General features: G+C 36.8%; 2 protein-coding genes across 10 annotated transcripts in view; one reads left to right on the forward strand and one right to left on the reverse strand.

Annotated features, from left to right (window-relative positions):
- The window catches only part of Cage1 (cancer antigen 1), a 47,308-nt gene extending 37,009 nt beyond the window's left edge, over positions 1 to 10,299 (reverse strand). For 6 of the 8 annotated variants that reach the window (XM_076859166.1, XM_076859168.1, XM_076859165.1 and 3 more), the window contains exons 1-4: positions 9,672 to 10,233; positions 8,062 to 8,316; positions 5,153 to 5,237; positions 1,926 to 2,449 (exon numbers count right to left, since the gene is read on the reverse strand). In XM_076859166.1, the coding sequence (XP_076715281.1) occupies positions 1,926 to 2,449; positions 5,153 to 5,237; positions 8,062 to 8,169 (717 nt within the window). In that variant the 5' untranslated portion in view covers positions 8,170 to 8,316; positions 9,672 to 10,233. Of the gene's footprint in view, positions 1 to 1,925; positions 2,450 to 5,152; positions 5,238 to 8,061; positions 8,317 to 9,671; positions 10,234 to 10,272 lie in introns of those variants that run through there. The other 2 variants (XM_076859163.1, XM_076859162.1) reach the window with 2 other exon arrangements.
- Positions 10,300 to 10,357: 58 nt separating this feature from the next.
- Riok1 (RIO kinase 1) overlaps positions 10,358 to 19,919 on the forward strand; it is a 56,836-nt gene continuing 47,274 nt past the window's right edge. For both annotated transcript variants that reach the window (XM_076859170.1, XM_076859169.1), the window contains exons 1-2: positions 10,358 to 10,631; positions 13,846 to 14,053. In XM_076859170.1, coding sequence (XP_076715285.1) covers positions 10,561 to 10,631; positions 13,846 to 14,053 — 279 coding nt within the window. In that variant the 5' untranslated portion in view covers positions 10,358 to 10,560. The remainder of the gene's footprint in view (positions 10,632 to 13,845; positions 14,054 to 19,919) is intronic.

Consider the following 19,919-nt stretch of genomic DNA (forward strand, 5'->3'; position numbering starts at 1 on the left):
CTCCTAAATATGAATTGCTGAATGTATGTATAGCACCTGAAGCACAACAGAACACAAACAGTAGTTGTATGGTACAGATATATATTGTGTTTATTTTGACAAAACAAAAAATTATACTTTGATACTTTCACCATTTTCCATCATGCAAACTTCTCTTAACACATATAATATGCTTTGACTTTAAATGAATAAAACAAAGAAGTGTATCAATTTCCCTAAAGAACACCAGGTCCTTTTTGAATAGATTTTAAAATTCCTCATATAAACCATTACACCTCACTATGCTACAACTCTGTGACCATGAGAATGGTAGGCAAACAAACCTCATGATTGACTTTATGGCCACAACCCAGGTTTTAGGAAGAGGTTAACAGTCAGTAAATTGTGGTTAAAAAAACACTAAAATGAACATTACATTAAAAACTCAGTAAGATACCTGTCAAGTGGTATTAGACCAATGGACCCCTGACTTAGTGAATTTTCCTTACTTGGGATAAAGACAAGTAACTTTTTGAGACCTAAATGACCTGGACACCTGACCTGCCACTCCTCCATCCTGTCCGTATCCACCACACTCTTCCTGCCCTTGCAACCCTGGGTTTCCTGGACTGGGCTTCCTTCAAGTCCTAGCAAGTACCGGGCTCCCTGCAGCCACAGGGGTTCTGTAGATGTTGTTACCAGAACATGGACTGTTTCTCCACCCATGGTAGGCTAATGGACCCCACCACTCACTCTTTAGAGCTTAATGACCACTTCTTCAGGTACACCTTTTGGACTCCCTGACCACGTCAGTGTCCTACTGTTCTACTTCAATACAGCTCTTTATCATCGATAAAAAATACCTTTATTTGTGTGATTATTTGCTTAATGACTATCTCTTCTACTAAGATTTTTTTTATATATCTTTATTTTATTGATTTACAAGTAGTGCTGAGGATCGAACCCAGGGCCCCTCACATGCTAGGCAAGCGCTCTACTGCTGAGCCACAATCCCAGCCCTTACTAAGACATTGTTTTCATGAGGATAAGAACCAAGTATATTTCTTGTTTGCTTGTAACCAGGACATAACTAAGATATAGGCCAGGGCCTGGTACAAAAAAGATGCCCGAGTATCTGTTGAATGGTTGAGAAATGACAATGCAACAGAAAGAGGAAGGAGCAATCTTGAAAAACCCTAATTAAACAGACTTTTTAAATGTTATTTTCCAGAATTCAATATGGGAAAATTGTGGGAAGGCTGGGGATCAAGCTTGCTAGACAAGTACTCTACCGCTGAGCTACAACCCCAGCCCAGGAAAGTCCTTTTTCAAATGTAGCCATCTACTTCCAAATAAATGAAAAACAAAACACTGTTCATACTTAATAAATGAAATAACAGTCACAGCTTTTCTTATCAAGCTCATACTGAAAAGGGGTTATTAATACTATGTATTAATATTATGCTTGGATTCTATTTGCCCACACAAGTTCTTACAACTCTCATTTTTTTCTTCAGACAGTAAGTAGAATTTATACTCTTGGTATCTTCAGTGCTTTGGGGATACTACATGAGTGCCAGAATCAATAAACCAAAGATAATGTTTTCACTCTGGTAGAAGTTAGTATTCTTTGCTTGTCCACAGAAGTTCAACATATAGAAAAATCTTAAGCTTTTCTTGTCAAATAATTTAGTCAATACTTCTGCATGCCTGCCTTTTCTCAACTTTTCCCTCAATGCAAACTATGAGTTTCAACTAGTTTGTTTCAAATGATATAAAAATATATTATATTCAATGCCCTATGAGATGCTATAGGCTGTATGTAATTCTTTGATTTAATATTTAATGCTACTTGGAAAAGCCTAAATTATATGTTTTTAAAAAACAGACCAAAACCTGAACATCCTTGAATGTTCCACAGTCTTTACTATCTTTAACAATCTTACCTCTTCTGTTTTATAATTAATTCTCTGATCAAGCAGCCTAAAGCTATTCTCCTTAAAAAATGGGGTTTCATAATTTCTGAGGACACCTTCTTTATACAAAAAGCTCTGAGGTTGACTAGGGTTGAGGGCAGATTCCATAGCCGTGCTTTTAGCCAGTGACTTTTCCACAAACTGCAGTGTGTCTCCATTGCACTGGAGTAGATGTGGACTTTGAGGAGACTGTCTGACACACTCTTGAGCAAGCTGGTCTTTATTTGCAGAAATGCTAGTTTCCATTGGATTTTCTTCCTTATATAAATCTTGCTTTATATTGGTATCTTTTGCATAATTATACACATGGCTTTGCAATTCTGGCTTCTCCATGTAAGAAAAGCCTTCTGTTAGATTTTGAAATGTTGTCATTTCATCATTAAATGCTTCTAGCTGATGAAATTTGCAAATGGGTTCAAATTGTCTCAACGAAGAAATGCAGGTATTAATAGGCTCAATTTGAATCTTCTGTGAGTAACTTCCAATGTTGATATCTCATTAGAAAGAAAGAAGAATGATTGACCATCAGTTCATGTAATAAATGTTATACTTAATAAATTGTTGAAGCCTTTTAGAAATTACATATCTTTCAACCTTATTCATTGCATGGATTTCAAGCATGACTGTACTAGCAAACTAAACATAGCAACTTTTTACATGGAGGAAAGAAGTCCTTAAATGCCACAGAAAAAGCATGATTTTTATTTTTTATCATTTTGGTCAAACACCATTACAAAAAATTCCAAGATATCTTCAAAATTCTGTTATAATTTTAAAATATTTTAATTACAAAATGATTCAAAAGGATGCAAAATCACATGGAGTAGGAATAACAGCAAACATATTTAAAAAAACTTGTTTTGATCTTATTTGTAAATCAATCTTTTTAAAAAAATATTTATTCTTAAGTTTTAGGTGGACATAACATCTTTACTTTACATTTAAGGGGTGCTGAGGATCGAACCCAGTGCCTTATGCATGCTAGGCAAGCACTCTACCACTGAGCCACAGCCCCAGCCCAGAAACTCAAATCTTATTTGTAAGTAAGATTAAACAATAATAAGAAACGGAGATGCAAGAGATGTTGTCACTTGCCTAAGGTCACAGAGCTCAGATTCTAGAATACTACTTCTAAATGAAATGCTATACTGTTTTTCAGTGGGACATACTGCCATTTTTTAATACATGTCTAAAAAAATTAGAAAGAAGCTGGGTGTGGTGGCACACACCTGTAATTCCAGCAAGGCGGAAGGCTGAAGAAGGAGGATTGCAAGTTCAAGGCTAGCCTCAGCAACTTAGGGAAATTTTTGTCTCAAAATAAAATTTTAAAGAGGGCTGGGAGCCAGGCACAGTGGTGCATGCCTGTAATTCCAGCAGCTCAGGAGGCTGAGGCAGGAGGATCTCAAGTTCAAGGCTAGGTTCAGGAATTTAGCAAGGCCCTAAATTACCAGTGAGACCCTGTCTCTAAATAAAATACAAACAAGGGCTGGGGATGTGGCTCAGTGGTAAAGTGCCCCTGAATTCAATCCCCAGAACCAAAAAAAAAAAAAAAAAAAAAAAAAGGCTGGAATATATAGTTTAGTGGTACAGTACCTAGGCATGTGCAAAGCCGTGGTTTGATCCCCAGTACCACAAAAATAATAACAATAAATAAGAAAGAAATATTTTCCTTTCTTATTGTCATAATGGCATTTTCTAATTTTTTTTAAGATGTTAGAACTTTTTAGTTCATATGTAGGTCTTTATCTATGTGGAATTTATTTTTGTATTTGGTGTGAGTAAAGGTTCTAATCATTTCCTACATTTTTAAAGTGTCAACTGTTTGAGGAGAACTGAATTATCTAATCCATTGATGATCTAATCCATTCTTTCCCTGATTTATAATAATACCTCTATCAGATACCAAGTGTCCATTTTTCATAAGCGGATCTATTTTGGGACTTTTTATTATTTCACTGTTGTGTTGCCTGTCTGCCTATAACATATTGTTGAATTTACTAAAACTTCTATAATAAATCTTGTTATATGGCAGGACAAGTCTCTTACATCTTCTTTTCCAAAATTTCGACTATTTTTGGTTTTTAAAAACTTTTTTTACTCCTAAATGTGAATGTTAGGACCAACTTAGAAAAAATGAAATGGGGGGCTGGGGATGTGGCTCAAGCGGTAGCGCGCTCGCCTGGCATGCGTGCGGCCCGGGTTCAATCCTCAGCACCACAAACAAAGATGTTGTGTCTGCCGAAAACTGAAAAATAAATATTGAAATTCTCTCTCTCGCTCACTCTCTTTAAAAAAAAAAAATGAAATGGCATTAATTCATATATTTGAGGAAAATGTAAAATTTTGTCTTCATAATACTGAACATGAAACATTTATATTTTGCCTTCCAGGAAAGTTTTATAACTTCTATAGAAATCTTTATACATTTTTTTAGATTTATTCTTAGGTACCTCAGTTTGAGCTGCTACTAGCAAGTTTTTTAAAAATTATTTTTTAAATAAGTTGATGCTGGTACATTGTATTGCTTAGTGTTTTACATTTATTCTTTTACATCAATTTTTCTAAACTTTTGTATTGATTCCAATATTATAGATTCTTATTAATTTTCTCTGTAGAAAAATCACATATTTACAAAAAAATTATTTTCCTTCCTAATTCTTATTCTTACAACTGCAATACTGAATTCTATAATTTCAATAATGCAAAATTATGAAAAATAAGAGACAAATCAAATCTTTTTAGTATTAGTCATAATTATTGAAAATAAAAATACCTTTCTATACAGCATTTGGGTTTGCTTTACTAAATATGATCTATGTTTCTCATTATATGATTAACTCTGTAGCTTTCATCTATCAACTTAAGGCTAGAATAAGAGATTTTTTTCAACATATATCTTTTAAGATACTTGTACAGTCTACAATTCTAGTGTCAGAATAGACTTGAATCATAGCTTAATTGAAGCTACATGACCTTAGGCAAGTTACTGAATCTTACTCTCTTCCTCTGTAAAATGGAAATAAAAACAGCCCTTGTTTGAATTTTTTTAAGTTCCTATTTCATAGGTTTGTAAATTAAATGTAATAAATGTATATAAAGTGAATAAATGTATATAAACTGCTTAGCATAGTACCTATTATTATCACAGGTACAAAAATTGTTTTTGTTTTGTATGTTGCCAACAAAGAGATACTTACCACCTAAACTGTCTTGTGTGCTATAAATATCTTCAGAAAGTGTGGGTTTAGACTCATTTTCCCTCTTTGCATTTTTTGTTTCATTCTGCATTTAAAGTAAAGGGCATTAATATTAACACTTCAAACATTGTAAACTTCTAAAGATATACATTCATTGCTACATAATTTTCTTATTATATGAGCTTTTTTTGCACAGGTGAATTTTTTTTGCACTAGTATCTTTCCTGAGTCACAACACTGACAAACAGCCTACTATTTCAATATTTTGGTGTTTTTATAAGTCAGATCAAGTAACTATAAACATAAGAATACTTGAGAGTGCATATATATGCATATTACTGATTATTCTTTGATGTTAAATCTTGTCTAAATAGTATTAGAGTAGTTGTTAGTCTAGTTTTTTAACATTAAAGATACATAAATCAGAGCTCTAGTAATGAGCTGACATCTGATTCCATTAAATGGTAATTTTTGAAATTCACAGGATTATTCCATTATTTCAATATTATCTAAGAAAGGGTTTACTAATTAATATAAATAAAATAAAAAAGAAACTATTTTAAATTTTTGAGGAAAACATTGGTTTAATCATAGTGTATCAAATGGTAGGCATGACAGCTTATAATTCTAGTGACATGACAGGCTGAGGCAAGATGATCTCAAGTTCAAGGCCAGACTCAGCAACTAGCAAGATCCTATCTCAAAATAAAATAAAAAAGAACTGGGGATGTAGCTTAGTGGTAGAGCACCTCTGTTCAGTCTCCAAGACCAAAAGTAAATAAATAGTATATCAAGTGTGTGGATATAAAATGTACCCTAAAAAACATCCACTTTTATTAAATTCAGTTAGCTAGCTGGGTGTGGTGGTGTGTGCCTATTAACCCAGTGACTCAGGAGGCTAAGGCAGCAGGGTCTCAAGTTAGAAACCAGCCTCAAATTGCAAGGCTTTAAGCAACTTAGCAAGACCCTGTCTCAAAAAGAACTGGAGATGTAACTTAGTGGTAGAGCACCTCAGCACTACCAAAAACAGTCAGTTAACTACAAACTTATATTCAATAATACTTTTTTTCTTATATTTATTATTAAGTTTTAGGTGGACACAATATCTTTATTTTACATTTATGTGATGCTGAGGATCAAACCCAGTGCCTTTTGTGTGGTCGGTGAGCCACCACCCCAGCCCCTTCAGTAATACTTTTTAAGAATTGTCCCATATGTTGAATGTACTTGGAAGTACAATAGAAACAGATACAGCTTATTAAAATCTGTTTTTTAGACTTGTTACTAATTTAGACCATTCCTCCTAATTACATTTTAAAAGTATTAAGAATATATTTAAAAAATAAGCATGATTCACTTGCGTTTATATTTCACAAATCTTGTTATGATTCTACTTCTCAGAGAATTTCAGATAACTTTCAACCTTAGTCATCTCTGATAGTACTATTTTTAACTAAAATGTGCCTTTTTTAATACATATAAGAGAATGTGAGGGGAAGGGGAAAAAAGAGAGAGAGAAATGAGTTACGGTTGATGGGGTAGAGAGAGGTGAGGGGAAGGGAGGGGGGATAGGAAGGGGATAGGAAGGGCAGCAGAATACAACAGACACTAGTATAGCAGTATGTATAAACGTGGCTGTATAACTAATGTGATTCTGCAATCTGTGCACGTGGGAATAATAAGAATTCATACCCCATTTGAATCAAATGTATGATATATGATATGTCAAGATCAATGTAATATTTTGAGCAACTAATAAATTTCTGATGAAAAAAAAGAAATACAATTGACAAACATGAAAAAAATGTTTAACATCTCTAGTAATTAGAGAAATGCAAACTAAGATTTCATCTCACTCTAGTCAGAATGGCAATTATCAAGAATATAAGCAATAAGTTTTGGCAAAAATGTGAGGGGAAAAGGTAGAATCATACATTGCTGATGGGACTGTAAATTGGTGCAACCACTCTGGAAAGCAGTATGGAGATTCCTCAGAAAACATGAAATGGAACCACTATTTGATCCAGGTATAAACATTATTAAAATGGCCAGTTAACTGAAAAAAAATATGCCTTTTGTGTATAAATTTATTATAAGGAATAAAATGTCCAGTGAAATCCAAGGAGGATCTCCTTATGTAATTTAAGATATCTGTTTTTCCAAATGTAGAATATAGTATCTTAGACCTTGATCAACACTAAAATACTATGATCTATTTTTTCAAAATGAGAAAGTTTTTAATAATTATTTTAAAAATGCTGGTCATTGAAGACACAAAGTCTTCAAAAGCTCACCATAAAACATAAAGCTATGGGTGAACTCTACATCTGTGCAGATAATTTAACTAGCCCCTCCCATTGATAAAAATTTAGTTTCCAATGTTTAACTATTATAGATAATTATATAAACATCTGAATATTTTCTAGAGAGAATTTACATTTTTGTAGCAGGGATCGAACCCAGAGGAGCTTAAACAGAGCCACATCCCCAGACATTTTTATATTTACAGACAGGATCCCAGTAAGCTAATTAGGGCCTTGCTAAGTTGTTGAGGCTGGCTTTGAACTTTTGATCCTACTGCCTCAGTCTCCTGAGCTGCTGGGATTACAGGTGTGAGTCATGGTGCCTGGAGTTGTAGACAGAATTTTAAAATGTGGTTGAACTCTTAATTTCATATCTCTAAATATCCCTTTAGAAAGGCTTTGCCAATTTATAAACTGAATCACGTGAAATTTTCAATATTTGTTCATTTTTGAACTACAAAAGGCAATTTTATATGGCCTAACTTAATACATTCCTTTTATTTCCCTATACTCATGTTAGCATCTATCAAATCCTTAGAACAATACTTCTGAAGATCTTGGGATATTTTATGAGAAAGGGCACTAGGACCTATAAGCAATGCACACCTGAGGCAAGTCTGAAGCACTGAGGCTTGTTTCCATACAGCAGGGAAAACCTGAGTGAGTTAAATCTTCAGAAAGACCACTGAAATGCAAGGCATCCGATTCTGACATGCTTTCTAATTTTTCATGAGGCGTCTCCACTCCAAAATGGACAGGATCTGGTGGTAATGACCAAAACTTGTTTTTTTGTAATGCCAGGGATGATGTCCAAAAATTTTCAGAGTCCTTGTTCCTTTGTGCTGAATGATGGAAAGCCTCCTCAAGAAACAAAAGCAAACAAACAAAAACATGAACACATATAATTTTAGTATCTATTAATATATGCAAATAAAAAAGGTTTTTCCCCTACCCTTCCTCATACTTGCAGCAAAGCTCACTGCCCTAAATGTTATAAAAGTGCCATTTAAGTTATTAGAGAATTTAAAAATTTAGTCTAAGTATACCATGATAACTTGGCATGCTACTTTCCCATAATTTTCTAAAGGCTATGACCTAGAAAGTGAAGGGATCTCTGTTAATTAAAGGACCAACACAAGCCCTCCTCACTTCTCTATGCCACATGGATTCTCTCAGGAACCTGTGATTGAAGATTTGGAGGCATCATGGCATCCATCTCATTATCCACAGCTGAACCGTTACCAAGTCCTGTCTGATTTTGCTTTAAAACTGTTTTTCCATCACCCATGTTTTCATTCCATCCCCTATGCTATCACTCTGATCCATATCCTGACATATTCATCTGCCAGAAGATGGGAGGAGGAAAGATATTCAGTCACTGAGTCCAAATTCTTCTACTTGACTTTCATGTACCGACATCACCTACCCAATATTCCCTCCAACTCTAGTCAGATCAGGCTCATTTTCCTGCAAATAGATAATGCTTTCTACCACTTTGGCAACTGGCCCTGGCATTCACTTCTCTTAAAACCTTCATCTGTATTTAAAAATCCTTATATGTTTTAAGTCTGTAACTCTCTCACAATTCATCCTACTGCCTTAGTCTTCACCATTGTTCCAAGGGTGTTAGTGTTTTTTATTTATAGATTACAATTGCCTTTTGGGAAGTCAACTTATGCCTTTATGTACAACCTACTATAGGCAGACCACTGTTTTCTGCACAGTAAATATTGATTGAATAAATCCTGCATTCCAGTGACTTATTTCTACTAAATCCTCTCAATGTGCAGTCACTACTTATTTGCCTGGATGAATTATTTTGATGAATTGGTGAATTAATGATCAATTTAATGAAGATTCTGTTCAAACTTATGCTATCACTTAGTAAAATATAAAAACAGTAAGCCAGGAAGGTCACATAGGACTTGTGAGAGGTCCAACTTTATCCTCACTTCTTCTAAGTCTTCCAAACAAATAGATACCGCCTACGATATGGTGAGGGGGATCTGAAAAAACTATCTTGCTGTTTTCCAAATTCCAAAACCCATAAAGGCCTCTTTTCTTTTCTTGGTGAGTCAGTAACTTTCAAATACATAACTTTGTTCATGCCCCCTAGGTCGCTGCACAATCTGCCTGTTTCCTTTTTTTTTTTTTTTTAAAGTCAGGCCTACTTTTTCCTTGGCATATTTATATTATATAAATATAATATTACTTACTCAATTGTTTGGAGAGCTATTTCGCAGACACTCTAAAGCAGTTTAAAAGTAGATGATATGTCAAGAAACTCTTATTATAAAACTTTTTAATATTTTTCAGTCGTGTGACAAACCTCAACTTTTTAAAAGCACGTATTTCATTTTCACCTCAAAACAATGCATCAAACTTTGTGAGACACGTAAGTGTGCTCAATTCCATGATCCAGAGAATTTCTGGAACCCACGCTAAGAACTGCGATCTTCCTACCCCGACACTGGCCCTGAGGGAGGAAGAACCCCTGTCCACCTTTTCCCACCGAGGGCGCCTGCAAACAGGCAGCGGGCTCCAGGCGCGCTGGAACGTCCCTGTGTGACGTCCGCCCGCGCCAGCCACTCTCGGAGGGGAAGGGCACCGGCGCGCTCGACGCCTTCGGCGCGGGGTAGACCCCACTCAGTTCCAGAATGAGCGTGGACTCCCACGGAAACAGCCTGTGAGCTAACTGGCGCGTCCTTCTACGAGAATAACCACAAGTAGCGGGAAGAAACGAAAAGCCCCAGGCTGAAAGCCACAAAGCTGAATCAACCTCCTCCCCCGACAATGCAGTTTGTCCCTCTAGCGCACCGTCCCTAGCGAGCTCCCGGATCTCCGCACGGCACAGGGGCGGGACTTCCTGTGAGATCGGACTTCCGCCGGGGGCGGGGTTTCCCGGTCGGCTTCTGGCCCAGGTTGCCAGAGCTCTGGGTCCTCGTGGTCGGAGCCGAGTGGGTGCGAGGGCTTCTGAGCCGTTTTCGAGACGGGGTTCGCGGAGAGGCGGTTGGATTCGCCGCAGGTAAAACCGTTTCTGTGCCGTTCCCGCCCCGGCGCAGAGCGGAAGGCCTCCGGGGGTGTCGAGGGCTCCGTGCCTCCATCATGGACTACCGGCGGCTCCTGATGAGCCGGGTGGTCCCCGGGCAGTTCGACGACGCCGATTCCTCCGACAGGTGAGCGGTCGTAGAATACTCCCACTCTGTTCAGATTCTGCTCTCTCCTTGCTTGTAGTTCATAGGGTGTTTCAGCCGGCTTCTTCTGCATCCCGCCGAGTCTTCCTTATTTTAGGGCAGAGTTCAGTGAGTCATTTGTGAAAGACTGGGTTCCCTGGACGGTCAGCATAGCCGAAAAACAGAATGGGGGATAGCAACTGGCAGACGTAGGTGTTTGTACTGTAACTACATCCTCAGGTATTTATTGAGCACTTCCTGTGGGCCAGGTTTTTATCCTTGGCTGGAAATTGTCATGAACAAGACAAACCCAGGTCCACTGTGATGGAACTTGACGTGGAGAGGAGAACAGACCATTTGTAAACAATAAGATGATGATATGTATCATACAAGTTATTGAAATAGGTTAATACACTAATTAATGGTCAGGGAACGGTTACAGTCCACATTTAAATGACAAGGGGATATCATTCCAGGCAGAGAGAACAAGTGCATAGGTCTCACGGGTGGAATCCTTCTTGGTTGTGAAAGGCAGTGGAAGTGGATGAGATAGAGAAACGGGAAGGGACCAGATCATGTAGAGCCTTACAAGTGATGGCAAGGAGTTAAGATATCTTTGAAATTCTTCTAAAAAAGCCAGAGGAGGGATTTTTGCAGGGGAATGATGTAATTTGCTTTATGATTTGAAGGAAGTCATTTTGCTGTGTAGAATATGGTCATGGGGAATAAGAATAGAACAGAGACCAGTTTGAAAAATCAGGTTCAAATAAGATGGGCACCAGAGCTAGAGTTTGAGATATGATTTGGAGATAGAAATGACAGGTTTATTGGTAAATTGGATGTGGGTTCTAGGGAAGGAGCAGTGAAGAATAACTCCTACTCAAAAAGGAAAATGAAACTATTATTTTGAAATTCAAGAAAAGGATTCCTTTTTTATGATAAGGATTTGTTACAATGTAGGTTTTAATTATTAATTGGGACATTTAAAAAATTTTTCTTAGTTGTAGATGGACAAATATCCTTATTTATTTTCATGTGGTGCTAGAATTGAATTTGCGAGGCAAACGCTCTGCCACTGAGCCACGATCCCAGCCCAATTGAGGCATTTTTCAATAAACAAACTTATACTATTTTCTGTGTGTCAGATCTAGTGTTATGTTAGGTGATAGGGGTGTGTTGGTAAACACAATCCTAATTGATGTAGACCTTGTATTCTGGCAAGGAAAACTGATGTTAAATAATTAGACAAATTATTTATATTAGAATTGATTTACTAGTATGGAGGAAAAATGGGTGAACGATAAGGAAGATTTCTTTGAGCAAGTGATAGATAGCAAGCTGATATGGGAAGAATGAATAAAAAAAATAAGAAGGGCTTTTCAGTCTTATGATTACAGATCAACATACAGAAGACCTTTTGGAAGAATTTAAGTGGGAAGAAGAAGCAAAGCAGCTTGCTGGTGAATAGATGATAGTAATGAGAATGCACTAGTTTACCAACCAAACCAGGCGAGATAGTGCATGCTTATAATCCCAGCTACTCAGGAAGCTGAGGCAGGAGAATCACAAGTTCAAGGCCATCCTCAGCAACTCAGCAACATTCTGTCTCAGAACATAAAAAGGAAGGTTGTGTGCTTCTGTATGCGCCTGTAATTTCAGCAATTTGGGAGACAGAGGCAGGATAATGGCAAGTTCAAGGCCAGACTCAGCAGATTAGTGAGTCCCTCAACAAGTTAGTGAGACTCTGCCTCAAAAAAACAAACAAAAAACCCTGGAGATGTAGGTCAGTGGTAAAGTGTCCCTGGCTTCAGTCCCCATTATCAGAATTAATAAATAAGGCTGAGAATGTAGCTCAGTGGTTGAGCAGCTTTGGGTTCAATCCCCAGTACCATTTAAAAAAAAATTAAAAATTACCACCCACATGGGGTATAGTGAGGATAAAACCAGGGGTTCTTTTACTGGGGATGATTTTGCTACTCCCAGGAGACTTTTGGCAATCTCTAGAGAAATTTTTGTCAAGGATGGGTGGGGGTGGGGGTGGGGGTATGCATTAATGGCAAGTGGTACATAGAGGACATTGATGCTGCTAAATATCATGCCATGTACAAGACAGTCTATCATGGCAAAGAATTACTTGACTGAGGTTGAGAAGCCCTGGAGCAAAGTTTTACTTTGACATGCCTCTTTAGGTTATTGGTAACTGAAGGATTAATTTATAGATTATGTAGATCATATTTATGAAGTTCTACTAAATTATAGGTGTTGAAGGATTCTGTTCCTACCCAAGCCCATGGGGATTTGGAGCTGTCAGAGCCATAGCTACTTAATAAATTGGGATTGGTATCTGAATTTACTTAAATTCATGTGTGACTATTTTTAAGTAGTGCATATTACTAGTTTGTCCATATGATTTCTGTCCTTATTCTCTACATGAAAGGTCAAAACTGGCAATACCTGTATTGAATTTCAGGCCTATAGACATGTTTTGTTTGGTATGCATTTTATTTTATAAAAATTGAATGTGACATGAAAGATTTTACAGAAACATCCATATTTCTGGCTTCTCTTGAAAAACCAAAACAATCTAATAACAGGTTCTGAATTCTCACATGGCTAAAGATGACCCTATTAGTTGTGCTGCTTTTACCCCTAGACTCTCTCTTTTGACAGTCCCTACTTCTATTGTCTTATATTCAGCCAACTTGACTCACACGTAGTCCCCATTCTTTCCCTTCATAAACAAGAGTGATTTGAAGTTCTTTGTGTCTCACTAATCTTAATATAATATAGCTCCTTGTGTTGCAAAGTGGTATTGAGTTCAAAGTAAGACTGCTTTAGACTTATTCCCAAATTTTGCTAGAAAGATTTTTTTTCTAATCTTGGAGCAGCTCCATGAATGATTTTATAGTCAGGTCTCGTGCACTGATCAGAGTAAGTTAATTTAAAAGAGAAGGTAATGTAAATTCTAATCTCACAAAGGCAGGAGCAGGTTTATCACATGTGATACTCCTTCCCTAGTGGGACTTGGGTATGGAGAATAAGCAATTGCAAAGAACTGAGACATAGGAGAAGTCAGTTTTGGGAAAATGGAACTTATTGGAGATATGTTGTGAGGAATGTTTCAGATTTATCAGCATTATTTAGTCTATTATAAATAAATACATACGTGAATCCAGGTGGAGGATTTGTAAACATGCTAAAACATTGTTATTTCTAGTGAAAATGTGAATTTGAAGATAATCAAAGCGGAAGATGGCATTCTGTTTGAAGACTTGCAAAACAATGTGACTAAGAAGAGTGAAAGTGAGATAAAAGTTGAAGAGGAAGAAGAGGAGGACTATGATGATGACAGTGATTGGGACTGGGATGATGGAGTTGGAAAACTCACCAAGGGTTATGTCTGGAATGGAGGGAATAACCCACAGGTATTTAAATGATTCTGTATAACTTTGTTTTTTTTTTTGTTTGTTTGTTTTGTTTTTTAATTGGGGCAGGTAACTAGGAAGTGAACCCAGAGATGCTTAAAAAGAGACATATTCCCAGCCCTTCTTATTTTTATTTTGAGACAGAGTCTCACTAAGTTGCTTAGGGCTTCACTACCTTATTGAGGCTGGCTTTGAAGTTAAGATCCTCCTGCTGCAGTCTCCCAAGTCACTGGGATTACAGGCATGGGATACCATGCTGGCTTCTGTTTGTCATGTGTGTGTGTGTGTGTGTGTGTGTGAGAGAGAGTGTGAGTGTTGCTTGGAATTCAGGGCCTTATGCATACGAGGCAAGCACTTTACCAAATGAGCTATATCCCCAGTCTGTTTGTATTTTTTAAAAAGAGTTTTTGTGGTTCTGGAATTGAATAACTGAAGGAGTTTTTTCAAGTTATATTGTCCTGTAGCCCCAGCCTTGATTGATTCGCATTCTGTATCTTTTCATATTTCTCATAGTTTCCCGAGTTTGGATTATTTCCATAATCAGAAAATGTTAAATTATTAAAGTGTCATAGAGCTGGGTGATTTTAAGTTCCAGATCAGGGCAACTTAGAAAATAAAAAATAAAAAGTGTTGGGATATAGCTCAGTGTAAAGCATTTGCAGCATGTGTGACTCCCTGGGGTCTATCTCCAGTACTTAAATAATAAATAAATATGTAGTATCATAAGATTGTAAGCTTAAAAATGTGCATTAAAAAGCACATGAATAGGCAGGTCTGGTGCACTGATCAGAGTAAGTTAATTTAAAAGAAATTAAGAAATAATATTCAAACTTCTTAGTAAATTAAGAAATGTGGATTAAATTTGTAGAGATACCAACTTCTCACCTATGAAACTGACAAAGACACAAAATACATAATTGATGGTCAGTTAATAGGTATAATTAACTAGTATATGTTAAAAACTTTAAAAGCTTATAAATGTTTTGATCTGTAGTTCTTCTAGGGGTGTGCTCAAACTTATTTAGAAGTCAGAGTCTCCAAGGTTGCTTGTGGGACAGGAACATTGGAAACAACCTCAATTAAGTTTACTCTGGGATACTATGCAGCCATAACATATATTGCAATGGAAGATTATATTAATGAGGTTGAAATATATTCATGATCTACATGTGCAAAAAACAAGTTACTGAGGCATGTAGAGCTGACTTCTCAACTTGAAAGTACTAAATGAATATGTTAGTTTTCAGAGCCATAGATTAAAATGGTGTATTAAGGTTACTGAAAGAGATGAAGGGGAAAAGACTCAACATTATTCCTTTGGCTGTTAAAATAGTTCATATATCAGATTGCATTCATTTTTAAAATAACTGAAGAAATTTCATACTTACTGTGTTCTTGTCTTGGTAATCTTCCATTGATTCATTGATGAATGAGTCTTTAAGCAGTTTGAACATTGACTGTGATGCCTTTTTTTTTTTTTTTTTTTTAAATAACGAACGATCTTTTTTAAGAAAGCTAAAAAAGCAGTCTATACCCAAAGGACTTAAAAACAGCATACTACAGGGACACAGCCACATCATTGTTTATAGCAGCACAATTCACAATAGCTTGCCACAGTCTGGCTGGGCACAATTCAGGAGCCACTTGTCAAAAGAAACTAACTTTATTTTTAGAACCACACAAGATAAACAAAACAGCTCCTCAGGAAAAAACCCTCAGAGCCCAACTGCCACCACTGGCTTCCCACAAGCCACACACCCCCACAACCTCTTCCTCCCACAATCCTCCTGCTCTTGAGGCCGATTGGCTGGGTCGCATGGGCGGAGCCAAAAAAGTCCCCCAATGAGCAGCTCCGTGGTCTGAAAGGGCAGGGAAACAGCCCAATGAGCATCACTGCAGAGGAGCCAATCAGCTAGATGTTGCTAGATGTTGCTGGGGCTGCTGTGAGCCAATCATCAGCTGGTAGTCTGAAAGGGCAGGGAAACAGCTCAATGAGCATCTCCACAGAGGAGCCAATCAGCTAGGTGTTGCTGGGGCCGCTGTGAGCCAATCATCAGCTGGCAGTCTGAAAGTTTGCTGGAGCCCCTTCGGCTGTGGCTCTCAACATCTCCCCCTCTCTGTTTAAACAAGAAGCATGTGGCTTAGGGACCGTGTCTGCCTTAGGTTGTCCAATAGTACATATGGTCCTTACCCGTTATTGGATGAGCTGACCTCAAGGCGTCAGCCTCCTGTCTTAGGTTGGTACCATAGTAATTGGATCTTACCCGTCATTGACTACCAGTCCAGTATACAGCCACACCTGTGTAGAGGTCTTCGTACCAGCGGGGGGGTGAGGTTCTTTGCCTCACCTCTGTTGGCCCCCAAATTTTAGCTGAACGATCATGATAAACAGAAGGGAGGAAGATACACCAAGCCAGCTGACGGCTCCTTTTGGAAAAATTGTACCACCGATGACACCATCAGCATAAATACCCCAACACTACCAGAAGTTGCTGCACCAACAGATAGTTCACAATGCATACAAGTGAGTTCACAATGCATATAAGTGATACATAGTCCAGGCAAGTTCTGCAAGTAGTTCAGTGATGGCTATTGCAGAAGCTGTGGATTGGTTTTATCTTTGTCTTCATGCACTGGGATGAAGATAGGAATTCTGACAATAATGGCTAAAGAAAAATTATATAACATTATATAACATTCCAGAAGACACTAAAAGAAAACAATTTTCTTAACAATTTACATTGTCTTCACTGAAGATAGGAATTCTGGCAATAATGGCTAAAGAAAAAATTATGTAACATTCCAGAAGGCACTAAAAGAAAACAATTTTCTTAACAATTTACATTATCTTTAAGAGAATTATTAAATATAATGAAAAGGAAAGGTGAAAGTAAACAAACAGATCTGTTAACCTCCTTTTTTGTTCACATTTTAAAACAATCTTCAACAGCTGTGTACCCAATTTAAATTAAACCATTTAAATCACGTGAATAAAAAAAAAGAAATTATTTGGATCCATTTTTTCATGAGCGCTCATCATATATGACATATGGACATACGTACATTCAAACACAAAACACAAGTGTGCACACATAATACATACGACACATAACATAATAGTAAAGGCCTTATAACTTTTTACAGGTGAAATCTCCATTGCAATGTTTAAAAACTCTATAGTCAAAAAATAGAACTGATCAGCAAAACATTAACCTAGGTCTGTATGAGCTCAAAAAAAAAAAAAATATGGGAAAGGGCAATAATAAAATAGACATTGAAAAAAGCATTCTGGTTCTGTCGCAGATGTAAGAATAACCAAACTGGAGTTCTGGATATCACATCTTCTTTTTGGTCTGTAGAAATCGCTTTAGTTAATCTGTCTGGAATCCAAATCAGCTGCTGTTCTCCCTGTGGAAACACATAAACAGACCCCCGACTCCAGGCAATCACTGGGTCAGGACCTTAGTTAATCTCTCTGGAATCCAAATCGGCTGCTGTTCTCCCTGTGGAAACACACAAACAGACCCCCGACTCCAGACAATTACTGGGTCAGGACCTTTCCATTGTCCTGTTAGAATATCCTTCCAAAGTACCTTGGGCTTATATACATTTTTTGGACACATATGCCTTTCCGCAGCACTAAGCCCTGATGAATCCAAATTTAAAAAGTTTAGAGTAAAAAGGGTTATTTTAAGTTTATCTTTGGGGAATATATACCCCTTCCCAATTCCTTCTTTTTGCTTTAATAAGTACATTTTAATAGTTTGATGAGCTCTTTCAACTATGCCTTGTCCCTGTGGATTGTATGGGATTCCTGTTATATGAGTAATGCCAAATGATGAGCAAAATTGTTTAAAAGAGGTAGAAGTATAACCAGGGGCATTATCTGTTTTTAACTGTTTTGGAACGCCCACAGTGGCAAAATTTTGTAAGCAATGAGCTATAACATCTTTAGTTTTTTCTCCGGCATGAAGGGAGCCCATCAAAAATCCAGAAGAAGTATCAACTGTAACATGCAAATATTTTAATTTTCCAAATTCTGGCAAATGTGTGACGTCCATCTGCCAAATATGGTTAGGTATCAATCCTTTAGGATTGACTCCAAGATTAACTTGTGGTAAAAAGGTCACACAATTTTGACATTGTTTTATTATTTGTCTAGCTTGTTCCTTAGTTATTTTAAAACGCTTTTGTAAAGTATTAGCATTGACATGGAACTTTTTATGAAAATTTATAGCTTCTTCTAGTGTAGAGAAAATATGTATGTCATGTGTAGTTTTATCTGCTAAATCGTTGCCCAAACTAAGGGCTCCAGGCAATCCTGTATGTGCCCTGATATGTCCTATAAAGAATGGATCTTTTCTGTCCCAGATTAGACTTTGTATAGTGGAAAACAAAGAGAAAATAGTAGAGGAAGGGGAAATCCTACCAGCATCTTCAAGGGATACTATAGCATTAACTATATACTGACTATCGGAAAATAAATTAAATACAGAATTTTTAAACATCACAAAAGCCTGTAATACTGCCTTAAGCTCTACCTTTTGAGCTGATTGTTTGGGTACTAAAAATGTAAAAGTTCGATCAGGTGTAACTATTGCTGCTGTACCATTATTTGATCCATCAGTGAATATATTTGGAGCATTCCCGATAGGTGTTTTTCTTGTCATTTTTGAAAAAATTACAGGATGCGATGACCAAAAAGACAATAAAGGATTAGATGGTAAGTGGTTATCAAATGAAACATTAGATTTGCACATGATTATTGCCCAAGTATTTAACTCATTAGCTAACTCATCAATTTGATTCATAGTATATGGAGTAATAATTTTATTGGGAGAAATTCCAAACACTCCCTTTGCTGCTTTTATTCCTTTGAGTATTAATTGTCCTACAGCCTCAGGATACCTAGTAAGAATAGTGTTAGGAGAATAAGATAAATGTATCCATAATAATGGGCCTTCTTGCCAAAATACTCCTGTAGGAATATTTTTTGTTGGTAGTACAATAAATAATAAAGGCAAACTTATATCAATTCTATCCAAATGCATATTTTCCATATATGTTTCAATGATTTTTAATGCCTTTCTTGCTTCAGGCGTTAACATTCGGGGTGAATTTGGATCTGATGGACCTTTTAGGATATCAAATAAAGGTCCCAACTCTCCTGTTCGTATACCTAGATAAGGCCTTATCCAATTTATGTCTCCTAATAACTTTTGAAAGTCATTAAGTGATTTGAGTTGATCTACTCGTATTTGAATTTTTGGTGGACGGACCATGGTTGAGGATAATAGAACTCCTAAATAATTAATTGGAAAATTTAATTGTACTTTATCTATTGCTATCTCTAGATTATAATTTTTTAATAAGTTTGTAAGTGTGGCATAACAGTCTAGCAATGTGTTTTTAGCTTTGTGTGCTAATAATACATCATCCATATAGTGAAATATTTGTAGTTCAGGATTTTGATTTCTAAGTGGCTGGATTGCTTTGTTAACATAAATTTGACACATAGTTGGGCTGTTAGCCATCCCTTGAGGGAGTACTTTCCATTCATATCTCTGATCAGGACCTTCATGATTCAGTGCAGGGATAGTAAATGCAAAACGTGGACTATCCTCAGGATGAATTGGAATTGAAAAAAAACAATCTTTAATATCTATAACTAAAACATACCAAGTTTTTGGCAAAGCAGACAATTGAGGAATCCCCGATTGAGCAGGTCCCATAATAACCATCTCATTATTAATGGCTCTTAAATCTTGCAATAATCTCCATTTACCAGATTTCTTTTTGATGACAAAAATGGGAGTATTATGGGGAGATACAGAAGGTTGTATATGTCCTTCTGCTAATTGTTGTT

The sequence above is a fragment of the Callospermophilus lateralis genome, chromosome 6 (assembly GCF_048772815.1).
Source record: "Callospermophilus lateralis isolate mCalLat2 chromosome 6, mCalLat2.hap1, whole genome shotgun sequence".
In the NCBI taxonomy this organism is placed as follows: domain Eukaryota; kingdom Metazoa; phylum Chordata; class Mammalia; order Rodentia; family Sciuridae; genus Callospermophilus; species Callospermophilus lateralis.